The 13,203-nt window shown below is 36.4% G+C and overlaps 1 protein-coding gene across 7 annotated transcripts in view; it reads right to left on the bottom strand.

Annotated features, from left to right (window-relative positions):
- U2surp (U2 snRNP associated SURP domain containing) overlaps positions 1-13,203 on the bottom strand; it is a 53,828-nt gene that overhangs the window by 15,561 nt on the left and 25,064 nt on the right. For all 7 annotated transcript variants that reach the window (XM_075964978.1, XM_075964979.1, XM_075964980.1 and 4 more), the window contains 8 exons: positions 11,695-11,799; positions 10,130-10,196; positions 9,890-10,053; positions 8,003-8,165; positions 7,570-7,649; positions 5,722-5,809; positions 3,414-3,536; positions 161-317 (listed from right to left, as the gene is read on the bottom strand). In XM_075964978.1, the coding sequence (XP_075821093.1) occupies positions 161-317; positions 3,414-3,536; positions 5,722-5,809; positions 7,570-7,649; positions 8,003-8,165; positions 9,890-10,053; positions 10,130-10,196; positions 11,695-11,799 (947 nt within the window). The remainder of the gene's footprint in view (positions 1-160; positions 318-3,413; positions 3,537-5,721; positions 5,810-7,569; positions 7,650-8,002; positions 8,166-9,889; positions 10,054-10,129; positions 10,197-11,694; positions 11,800-13,203) is intronic.

The raw sequence follows: 13,203 nt of genomic DNA, 5'->3' as shown, positions 1-13,203 counted from the left end.
AAAGCCCTTTCCTTGCCACAGTGAAACATACTGCTAGATATCTGAGTTTCAAATGTCAGAAAAGTAACTTGACACAGTCAGAAACAAACATTTCTCCAGAACACCATCTGTGAAATTAAACCTCTTAGTTAGTCTTTAAATGTTTGAAATTGGAACTTACAAGGCACTCCATCCAGATCATCATCAAGACTTTTTATAGGGACTCCATCAAGATCGTCAATGGGAGTAGCATCAATGGGAATCCCGTCCACATCTTCCAGAGGCGCACCATCAAGCTCTTCCTCAATGGGAGCACCATCAAGATCATCTGGGACATCCTACAGAAACATGCACTACTGTAATATTTTTTTGACTTGCTTAAGTCTCTCACTATTAGATTAACAAAATCCAATATCAATGTGGCTGGAGCCAGACACAATGTAAACACACACTTTATTGTCTAGCCAAAGCAGCAATTATCTATACGTTTATTTATCTAATATGTACTAAGTGCTTGTTATTGGTGCCAGGTAGCATGTGATGCAAAGATGAACAAAATCAGGTCTGGTTCTTCTGTCAAAGAACTCAGTAAAGGTTTTTGTTGTTTAGAAAAGAACAGAGCAATAGATCAAAAGGGTACATCACCATCTTATACTATATAATAATTAAATTTTACTTAAAGAAGTCAGAAAGTACCCTAAAGTTACACTTAGACTGAGATCTGGTAACACACAAGGTCCAGAAAGAACATGTACGAAGCCCAGTGGCAGGAAGAACACTGTACCTGAAGAAACTAAAACAAGAGTTTAAGAAGATGGCAGAAAAGTAGCTGTCTCCTCACCAATTGGTGAAGGAGTCAGGGAAATCTACAAAGGAATAGAAAAACATCCTGGAAAAGAACAGAATCAAATAAGTGTAGTCAAAAGCAATTTACTAACCTCACTAAAGGGTATTGCATACTGAGCCCTCAAAAGGCGGCTTCTCAGTAACATTCCCTACTGCAAAACCCCAAAAGGATAGTCAAACCTACAGGTACACAGGCTACACCACAGCAACAGGAAAAAGATGAAAGTCAAAGACCACCCAAAGATCCTAAGTCCTCAACTAGGAAACTCTAATACTGATATAAATTAAAAGTCAGAAGAAACTTTGCAAAGTTTTCTTGTAAAACTAATGAATGATACAAACCAGGCCCTACAGAAGAGTCAGCAGAGAGAAAAATTGTTAAGAAAATTAACAATATGGATTTAAAAAATTAGAAATGAAAACCCCAATGAATCAAATAAAATTACAGTAGTGAGTCAGCAAGACGGTATGGCAAGTGAGACACTTGCATCTAGGCTTCACAATCCAAGTTCAATCCCTGGACAAAGTAAGGTGAGCAAGAGAGGCTGACAAATGTTGAGACAGCTTCTGGCCTCTCTTCGTGAGCTATGACAACTGCATGCCCACTCACACTATAAAGTTAAAAAGCTTTTAAAAAAATAAATTAAAAAAAAAGGAGGTTGGGTTTTTTTTTGTTTTTTAGCTGTGGGGGGCAGACTGGGGAGAGGGCTCAATGGTGAAGAACACTTGCTCTTCCAAGAAAATTTGGGTTCAATTCTCAGCACACACAAGGTGGCTCACAACCATCAGCAATTTCAATTCCAGGGGATCTGATCCTTTTGTCTGATCTCCATGGGCACTACTAGGCATGCATGTGGTACACACGCACACATGCAGACAAAACACCCATATGCATATAAATCTAAAGCAAAACAAAACAGTAGGAAGTATCACCAATACTCTACCAAACAAAACAAAGAATATCAGGTATGGAGGACAAAGTGGATGAAATATTGCACTCAAATATCTATAAGGAAAACAAATGAATAAACGATCAAGACCATAAACATCCAAGAACTCTAGGATATGGCCAAGAAGTAGAACCTAATCATCCCTGGGTTATAGAACACATTTAGATAAGCACTAAAAATACAAGGGATTAATGGATTCAGTGAAATTTAGGAGCAGCAAATTTCACAAATCCAGAAATTTTGAAACACAAAAGGTTCTTGGAACCCCAACATGGTCAAGACAATAAAATACAAAGTAAAGTAACAATAGGTAAGGGGAACGTGTCAACTAACCCACAAAGGCAGAAGCATCAGAGTAATATCTCTCAGCAACCCCAAAGTAGGAGAGCAGTGAATGATATAAATCAAGTTCTGAAAGTAAATAACTGCCAACCATGCTATATCTAGATGTCTTTTAAAACAGCAAATCTGTCTTTTAAACACTGAGAAATAAGAACATTTCAAGACAAGCATAAACTAAGGCAGTTCACAAGCACCAAACTAGCACTGCAAAAGATATTTAAATACTATATACAAAAAGAAGACAGTCTCAATCACAAGCACCAGGAATGAAAAAAATTTCAGGAAAGGATGAATAAACAAAGAAAAGATAGGAAAGAATTCATATCTAACCTGATAAACCAGCAAACCCTGCTCCTAACGGGAAAAACTCAAGAACAATAAAACAGAACAAAACAAAGAACAATTAGGATTATAACAATTAGGAAACCTTTCTCAATAATAACCTTAAACATGAATGACCTCAACTCCCCAACAGAGATTCATGTGTTACTACCAGAAATGAAGATGAAAGATTTATAAACCATTTAGGAGGGAAAAAGCAAGAGAATGATGAACACAATTTGGTACCATCAGGCTGCATGATATATGTTTACTTATTAAGCTAACTTTAGAAGTTTTTATACAGAGATAATCCCCAACTCTTGATGGCTTGACTTACACTTTTTAAAAGCTTGCAACAGTGAAACACAATACACATTCAGTAGTAACTGTACTTCAAATTTTGATCTTTTCTTAGGGTAGTGATACAGTGTGATGTTGGGCAGTGGTACTTAGTTATGGGTACCAGTCAACCATCTGATCATGTGGACAAACAATATCTATCTACAGTGTTTCATTTTTAAATACAGGTCTTCAGTAAGTTAAATGAGATACTAAATACTTTCTTTTAAACTGGGTTTCCTGTTAGATCATTTTAGCCTAGCTATAGCTAATTTAAGCTCTATGAGATATTCAAAGTAGGCTAGGTTAAGTGGTCAGGTTCAGTCATATAGGTAGAAGAATTCAATGTATCTTTAACTTAATGAAATTTATTTAGATTATGAAGAACCCCTTGTAAGTTGAGGGGCTTCTGTGTATTATCTATATTCTACTAATATATCACAGATCTTTTTGTGCTAGAAAAAAAAAAACAGCCACCATCACATAAGAACACAACAATGAACGGAATATCCCTGTCATATCTCACATTGACTCCTGGGTTACTTAATGGTAAACAGAGGCACTTTTCACAAAGAAATGTTATATATGTATATACCTCTCTCTCCCAAGAACAATTTTTAAGTACAGAATACCTACCTCTGTTTCCTTTTCTTCAATGATATTTACAAGTCCTAAGAAAATATTTTGAAGTTTGATCAAAAATGGCTCTGGGTAGATTGCCCAATCTTCCCATGCTCTGAAGCAAGTCATTACCCGTTGCTAAATAAACAGAAAACAGACAGTCAATGACAGTTGAGGTAGTATGTTTCAAATGAGGATAACCAATGTGATTTGATGAATTTTCCTTTAAGTTGCTAGATCATTTTTCTTCAAATTAAAAAAATAATTATATATGTCATTTCCAAGCTTTTTAAAGCAACACTATCTTCTAAGAATAAAGACCTAAAAATACTTGGGGGTGGGGGAGGCACCACTTGTCTTTTAATTAAGGCCAAATCTTACATTGTCTGTAGTGAATGTGAGCCACATTCTAAAAAGCAATCTCACAGTGCCTTCTGATAACTAGAAACCAAAGCAATCAAGCTTGACCCTGAACGCATCTGACCCAAAGATGTCTTGTTTAACACTTTTCTTTATACATTTCCTATACTTTTCTAAGAAGTATAACTTATAATCAAAATATGAGACAAAAAAATTTAATGGATCTATTTGAATATTGTAGTGATTTAAATAGGTAAAGCTCCCATAAGACTCATGTGCTTGAATGCTTGGCACACAGGAAGTGGCATTATGGCCTTTTGGAGAAAGTGTATCACTATGGGGGCAGGCTTTGAGGCCTTCTATGCTCAAGTTATGTCCAATGTAACACAAAGTCTCCTTCAGCTGCCTGCACATCAAGACACAAAACTCTCAGCTCCTTCTTCAGCTCTTTCTTCTGCCTGCAAGCCACCATGCTTCCAGATGATAATGGACTAAACCTCTGAAACTATAAGCCAGGACGAATTAAATAATTTCCTTTCTAAGAGTTGCTATGATCATGGTACTTCTTCACAGCAATAAAACCTTAACTAAGACCAATATCTATATAACGGGGTCATGGGACAGCTTCCCATACTAAAGAAATTTCTCAACAAAGTCTTCTTCCCACAACAGTATATTCATTTATTCAATTACTGCCTTGGGTGGGAGGAGCTTTGGCTGGCCTTCTCCTAAGATTGGTCTACAGCTTAAAGTTAAGGCTATTGATTTTTCTTTTAAGAGGTTATTTTAAAAAGAAAAAAAAAACGGAATAGGTTTTTTCCCCTTCAAAGCAGCTCATGAAAATTATTCCCAGTCTGTCTTAAACATGTACTCATGATTTAAATAAGAACAGTGTCCAGCACTCCTCATACTCCAAGAAATTTTAAATCTTCCATACAACTTCTGAAGATCAAATTTCCAGATCATTATCAAGGACATTCTCAAGCCACCTGTGCTCTCACAACTGCACAGCGTCATGCTGTCATGTGGTTAGCGTCATGCACCCATCTGCACACTGGGAAACCAGTGGTGTCCACTCTATTTCTACCAAGGTCTGCACCCAGACACAGCTGTGAGGAACTGGGTCTCAGATGGCACTCTGCTTTCAAAATGACACACTTCACACTAGGGTACAGAAGGGGCTTTCTGATCTGGTGACAATTTGTGGTAGGTGGCCAATAAATCTAATCAGTTTTCTTATTTTATGGAGGAGGGAATACAGGCCAATGCTTCAGGCTACCCTGAGATTCTGGAAGAAGTGGTTGGCTGCTGCCTTCCATGCTGTTCCAGATCCTCATCCCAGCTCTAGCATGGTACCGCAGCAGACACAGGGCCAAGTGGCACCTCCAGGCCCCATGCCACAGTAGGTGAGGCCACATATCACAACCATCTGCTATATTGAAGCTATCAATGCCCTGAAGATACTTTCTACACAACCATGAATAACCAAAATGCATGTTCCTAATCCAGACAATTTATATATACCATTATAAAACACATGGTCTTCTGAATATGTTCTGTGAGGAGGAAAAAAATCAGTATTAAAAATATTTAAATAAGACTTGAGGACCTGAGTTCAGCTCCCAGCACCTACATCAGTTGGTTCACAATTCCCTGTAACTCTGACTCCAGGGGATCCTATACCTCTGACCTGGATATGCACCTGCACACATGTATACATATCCACACAGAGACACATACACATAATTAAAACTAATAAATCATTAAAGAAAAATTTAAACTAAGAATATTTAAATAATTAAAACTAAAAACTGTCTGACAATACAATATTTTAAAGAACTTTGAAGCATAATTTCAAAAAGACCAAGTCTTAAATATTATATTTGTCTTACATTCTTTTATAGCCCTCTAATGCCCTCCTCCTCTATAACACACCAGGGCAAAAACAATAAAATATACATACCTTAAAATTTTCAGATTGTAAATGGCCTTGAATTGTACGATAAGTAGCATTGAGGTCTGAAAATATCTGACATAGCTTTGTTTCAAAACTGAAATTCAAACAATACATTCTTTAAAATAGAATTTGTTTAAAAACTCACATTCTCTTCAGCCTGCTAGCCAATGAAAACCTCTCCTGGTCTTAGGGATAAAGCAAATTAAGAAATGTAAAATACCCAGTGTCCTTTAGCAAGCAATTTTATATTTAGGATGAATTTAGCCATCTGTCTCTCCTCTTTTGTGTCATATAATAGCAAACTTAAAAGGTAAGTGATGTATAGAAGGAAAAAAAGTATTAGCAGAATTAAAAACTGGGCTCTTTTCTTCATCCCATTCTCCTTCTCTCACCTGCACAAGTACTTACAGACACACATGCATATATACCCAGTATAGGCTAACCTAGGACTTGCTATGTAGCCAAGGATAACCCTGAACTTATCCTCCCACCTCAACATTCCAAGTGCTAGACACATACCACCTCATCTGATTTTATACAGTGTTAAGGACCAAACCCAAGAGTTTGGGGCACACCAGGAAGCACTCTACAAACTGCACTGCACCCATCCCTAGGTCATGACTTGTGGTTTCAAAGGATCACCTGGACAGAGAACAGAGCAGGGGGGGATAGAAGAAAAACCAGTTAGGAGACTACTGCTGTAATTCAGATGAGACAATGGGAACACAGGCCAGCAGCCAAGAAAGTGGTGTCAGTCAGCTTCTGGATAGATTATAAAATATGTTTTTATCAATAAATAGTGTTATGGACAAGGTATGGGGTTAAAGAGAAAGAGGGGAGTCTGAGAGACTTCAAAGAGCTAAAGAGACTAAAATGCAAATCAGTCACCAGTTTCTTCCTGACTATATAGCTTAGTTAGGATGACCTTGAGAGCTGCGGATCCTCCTGCCTCTGCCTCTGGACTGCCAGGATCACAGTGTGCACTACTGGTTTTAAGTGGTGCTGGAGATCAAACCCAGGGGTTCTTCATGTCAGGCAAGCACTCAACCCTGAGTTACAATTCCCAGCCTGGGCCACAATTTTGAATTTCCTTTTAGAGTCAATTCCTTTCCCCGAGCCTGACTATTTAATAAACACAAATAAAATGCATGGCGGTTCATATTATAATCTCAGCACCTGGAAGGTTAGGGCAAGAGGATTGCCACAAGTTTAAGGTCAAGTTTTAGACTTAAGTTTAAGGCTACAGAGTAAACTCTAAGCAATCTGGGTGAGAGTGAGACCCCATTTCATTTAAAAAAAAAAAATCAAACAAGAGTAAGCCACATGGCTCAGTAGATAAAAACATTGCTGTCAAGGAGGACAACTTGAGTTCAATCCCTGGACCCATGTATGTGGTGGAAGGAGAGAATCAACTCCAAGTTGTTCTCTAACCTCTGCTTATAGGTCATGTTTCATGTTCACACATACGTAAACACAAATAAATGTCATTAAAAAGAAAAACTGAAAAAGTTTTCAAAACAACTAATTTAGTTTACACTGGTTTATTTCAATAAGCATAAGTCTATTTCTTTAAAAATTCTACTAAATTTCTTTTAAATTGTATTTATTATTATTGCTATTATCATCATCATTATTATTATTGTGTGAGAGTTAAAATCAGGGTCAGGAGAAAACTGTGGAGTCATTTCTTTCGTTCAAACTTAGTTATCAGGTTTGTATGGCAAGCATTTTTAACCCGCTGAGCCATCTCAATGACCCCTAAAATAAAGAATACTAACAGAACAACCCTCCTTTTTGATCTCCTCATCCTCAAATCCATAATCTCAAGAGTTTCAGCTCGTATCTTATACTTACAATTTCCTATAATATGAAGCATTGGCAACTTTGGCTGAAGAGTTGTACAAAACATCAGAAACCAAATATAACCTGGCAATCTGTAATACAAAATGAGACAAAAGGAAAACATTAGCCAACAGCATACCTAAAAAAATTTCTTTTAAAAATTGTACACTCATTCCTTGAAACAGTGACAGAGGCTAAGTTTAGGTATAATTTAATAGTAAATACTAATTATTACTATATGAGATCCGTCATTACAAACACAATTTTCGCAGGAATACAACCCTATTGATTTACTTACATTTCAACCAGTTTATCAGCCAAAAGAATATATAGAAAATAATTCATCAGTCAAGCTCTTCATGTAAAAATAAGCTTATTCCAAGAAAAAAAAAGTCAACTATTCCCCCCATTAACTAATGTTCAGAAAGAGAAGCCATTCCAATACCTTCTTGGGAAGAGGTGTCTTTAAGATGGACAAGGACTCAGTAATGCAATCCACTATTTCTTCAGCAGCTTCAGCATTATTAAGACAGAAAACCATGGCATCTCCAATATCATTTTTTCTTGGAGTTAATCCTCGCAAGATTTCTTCTAATTTATCCCGCTGCCTGAATATAAGTTTTTCACTTATAATTATTAAACATAACATTCCAAATGTTCCAATAACCACTGCTCAGACTAGGTGAAGTCTCTGAGTGTTCCTCTACTATATACCAGTTACCATGTTCACCTCACAAAAACTCAGATAAAATGGTTTTAAAGACACCACCACCCATCTACACTTTTTTTAAAGAACTTATACATAGAGCAGAATATTTTTTCTAAAATTAACAACATATTTTATGACTTTTTAAAAACTTAAAGTATGTAAATTTCAAATTATGATCATTTAAAGTCTCCAAAAGTATTCTACTCTTACTACCCCCCATTAAAATAGAAACTGTTCAAGTTCTCCATAGCCTTCCTTTGGAAGAACTATTACTTTAGCACTTCTACAAGGAACTAAGTAGGACTAGCCTTTTCTGTAAGGGAAACAATATTTTAGGTCCTGCAGTCCACATGGTCTCTGAAACACACTTCCTCTACTGCTATTATTCCAAGGCAACCTTACATACATGTAAAGAAACAAGCACCATTGTGTTTCAAAAAAACTTTATTTGGAAGGCAAGATGGCAAAGTAGGTAAAGGCACTTGCCTCCAAGCCTGATAACCTGTTTCATCCCTAGGACCCACAGTGAAAGGAGAGTCCTGCAAGTTGTCCCCTACCTAACCTCCACATGCATGCCACAAGTACACACACACACACACACAAATAAGTAAATGTAATAAAAACTTTAACCTTCGTTTACAAAACAAGAAGATAGCTATATTTAGACTAAGGACTAGATCTATAGCTAATGTAATGACCATAAACCTAAAGGAACAAATACACTCAACAACTGTAAGATTCCAATGTGAGCAAATACCCTTATTTGTATTAAATATTAAGTCTTCCACACTGTGCATCAAGTATGTAATATTACACACTAAAATCTTTTAGCCAACGTTTTCCATGAGGTATGAAAAACTTCTAACACTTAACGTGTCTGTCTTTTAAAATGTAGTTAACTCATTATAACAGCTCAGAATGAGCACTAACTTTTTTTGTAAGATTTAATTTTTATCTTATATGCTTGAGTGTTGTACCTCCATGTATGTATATACATACACAACATGCATATCTGGTCTGTGGAGAGGCCAGAAGAAGACATTTGACCCTAGAATTGAAGATATATAGATGGTTGTTGGCCATCATCTAGATGCTGGGATCTGAACCCAGTTCCTCAGCAAGAGCAACAAGTGCTCTTTTTAGGTGACCCACCTCTCCCAGTGGACACTAATAATGTTTTCCTACCTGCCATCTCAGAACTACTACACACTATTAGTAGTATTTCCATAGTTCTATATAAAACTATAGAAGTAGTAATGCCTGACCCCACTACATAGTCATTTTTCTTCTTTTATGTTGCACTCTGGCAAAAATTCTCTAGTAATTTAGTGTCTAGGTAATTTCTATAAGAACATTAAGTATTGCAATGCTAAAGAAAGAGCTCAACTATGTTTAAGAGATGATCACTAGTTTCCTAAGGAAGTGGTCAAGGTCAACAGGATACACTCTTATTATTTACCATTGTCTTTCTCCAAGATGTCTAAAATCATAAAACATGTTACTATTTAACACTGGCAAGTGAAAACACCATTTTATCACATGGCTGAAAGAGCTACAGCAAGACAACTAAAGACAGCGACCAATAGAGCAACTTTCCTGAACACAAAACAGAAAAGCTCTTACTCTTCCTTGAGTGCTCCCTTTTTACTAGGTTCCTCCACAAAGGCTTCTGCCTCTTGCTCTTCTGACATCCCATGAAGGTAAGGATTTAATGGTGGTGGCCTCCAAAAAGATCCGTTTTTGAACATACGAAAATCTTCTGTCCGCCATTTAGTTGGAGAATCTCCCTAATAATTATTAGAAAGCTATTAGAAAGCTCTAAAACTCAGAGTTCAAGTCAAAAAAGTAATTGACCCTACTTACCTGCAGAATAGAATAAAGCTTCCACCTGTAGTAAACATGCGCTGGTGTCTGGTTTTCAAATAAGAACCTAAACAGGACAAACAAAACAATAAATACCTTATTCTTTAGGAGGGTGCTATCTACTTTAGTGTCTACATAAAACCAGCTACTTGTAAGCCTGAGAGGGAGGGAGGGAGGGAGGGAGGGAGGGAGGGAGGGAGGGAGGGCAATTATCAATTAAATAAAACAAATGAGAAATATTATTTGCCCTCTTACTTCTAAAGACCAAAAGCAGAGTCCCTGGGGCATGGAGCTAGGGAAGGGGTCCTTTTATCTTCCATAATATTCACCTTCCCCGTCCCAGACTGCCTTAGAAACTAATATGAACACTCAGAATGACTGTTTTTATAATTAAAAAAATTTTTTTTTGTTTGGCTATTTCAGACAGGATCTCTTTATGTAGCCATGGCTGTCCTGGAACTCACTATATATACCAACAAGCTACCCTCCGATTCACAGATATCTGGCTCCCTTTGGCTCCAAAGAGCTAGGATTAAATGTGTGGACCAACACGCCATAACTGGCATTATTAAACACAGGTCAGAGAATATTCTCAAGTACTAGAGAGGTTTTCTCAGCATGTAACTTGAAAAGCTTTTACCCTATTTAATATAGTATAAAATCAATGTCTTAAGTCAAGTAATTCAAATGACAAATTTCCTTTCAAACTACTTTGCCCAATTCTAGCTTGCTTATGACTCTTTCACTGGAACGCATAATGAAAGCTATTTTCCTCCAAGACAATGCTAAGAGCTAAATTTTTATGGTCTTAGAATTTTATTCCTGGGGGAAAGACACACACACACACACACACACACACACACACACTGCTTGTTTGTGTGTATGTATATATGCACATCACAGAACAAAAAGCAGTCAATGGACAATTTTTGGGGATCTGCTCCCTTTTCTTCCCACATGGGTTTTGTATTTTGAACTCAAGTTGCCAGTTTGGCAGCAAAAGCCCTTAACCCAATGAGCTGTCTCACTAGCCTATTCTTGGAACCTGGAAATATTTTTAATTTCAAGAAAGAAAGAAACAGAGTTAAAAGGCTTTAAAATATCCATTTGAGGGTTAGCAAAATATAGAATATAGACATAGACTTTAAAAGGAGCTGGGTGTTGATTTTGCCTGTGACTCTCAATACTAAAGTAAGATAAGTACAGGGCAGTCTAGGCTATAGAATGAGATCATCTCACTCTCCCTCTCATCTGCCTCCAAAGTACTCCGAAGTCAGTCCCAAAAGACAAATGAGTTATGATTCTACACCTAAGAGATATGTAGAGTAGTCAAATTCACAGAAATACAAACAACAGTGTTTGTGAGGGGCTGGGAGGCCAGACAGATGGAAAGTTACTCTTTAATGAGTATGGAGTTTCAGTTCTGGAAGGTGAAAAGATGTCTGGATGTGAACGGATAAATGGTAATGCTGTAAAATAATGTGAACGTACGTACTTAACGCCACTTAAAAATAGCTAATGCTAAATTTTGTTAAAGATTTATAACCATAATAAAAGAAGCACACCTGAACATAGGATTGTTGATTTCTCTGTTCATAATCATAGCTTCAAACATTGGCCCTTCACGCACAACAAATTCTATCATTCGGTGTATCAGAGCGAGCAAATTCCTACAACAACAACACAGTTAAAGAAAATGGATTCAGACATACCCCTATATAAAACTACATTTGACCTAAATTACTATAATGGTGCAGTTTAAAAAAAAAATCATTCTGCTGACTAACAGAATTTAATACAAAAAAGTAACCTGGAGCACACATTAAAGGCCTTGTGCAGTAAGAGGGGATGGGGCAGTGATGGGTAGAGGAATGGGAAGGAAGGAGAGGTGAAGGAGTATGGGAAGCCACAAGACAGCCTTATAGTAATAGACTGAATTTCCTAAATACCACTTAATATTATTTTCAAAATTCAAAAAAATTAAATTATAAGTAACAATTAATTGGATGGCTGCAAATATATATAAAATCAGCAAATTACAATTCGCATGTTACAGCCATCTAAAAATGGATACAATATTTTTTTTAAAGAAAATAGTCCTAATACAGACACTTCACAATTATATTAAGATGTTGTAACCATAACTTTAACTTATAAAAATGCAAAACTATTAACAAATTTAAGAACTGATTTAATAAAAGACCCACCCACATTCCTGTGTTTCTAGTACACACATACCAGATGGAGTTTTTATTAAATCTGACCTTTAATGAGGCAACATCCCTTTGAAGCACATTTCAAAATTAGCTTAGAATTCCTAATGTGTAATTCTGCCTGCACAGAACCAACCAATGAAAAAATTATATTGTAAAGCCACGAGTCCTACCCTCACAAAACAAGGGACATGGTGAGATGCCCACTTCTGAAATGCTTATTCCAAAAAGATATGAGCTACTGTTTAAGTCACTTTATTGGTTGCACTCATAGGAAGAATTTTATTTTTTAAATCTGAAAATAAAATCTTTAATAAAAGATTCCAAACTAATTTCAGACCGACTACTATGTCAGCAGAAACGACTCTGCTTTCGTATCCATAAGCTGCTCTTGACCTCTTGTCACCGGTCCCTAAGTACAAAGCTGGCAAGTACAACTGGGAAGAGCAAAAGGATATTGGCTCTTGGTATAAGACACACATAAATTACATTCTGGGCATTCTTGGCTCAATTAAATCCATGTAAAACTGCTAGAATATAAATACTGTTATAGAAGACCGATTTTTTTTTGAGGGGGCTCTATAATACTTTGCTTCAAAGTACCTGACAGTGAAATAATCTTTTATACTGACTATATTTTCTACAGTTTTCAAACAAGCCTACTCAAATGGACACCAACATTTTTATATAGTAAAAAAAATAGTTCTAAAGGTCAAAAAATTATATGGAGGTTTAAATCTTTACAAAAGGGAAATTATGCATTTAGAACTATCAATTCAACTTCAAACTACTTTAAAAAAATCGTAATTTTAACTTAAAAGTTCTCCTTCACAAAAGTATTAACTGCTGTGCGGACATGCA

The sequence above is a fragment of the Microtus pennsylvanicus genome, chromosome 3, assembly GCF_037038515.1.
Source record: "Microtus pennsylvanicus isolate mMicPen1 chromosome 3, mMicPen1.hap1, whole genome shotgun sequence".
Lineage (NCBI taxonomy): Eukaryota > Metazoa > Chordata > Mammalia > Rodentia > Cricetidae > Microtus > Microtus pennsylvanicus.
This window is presented reverse-complemented; position numbering and strand designations above follow the sequence as displayed.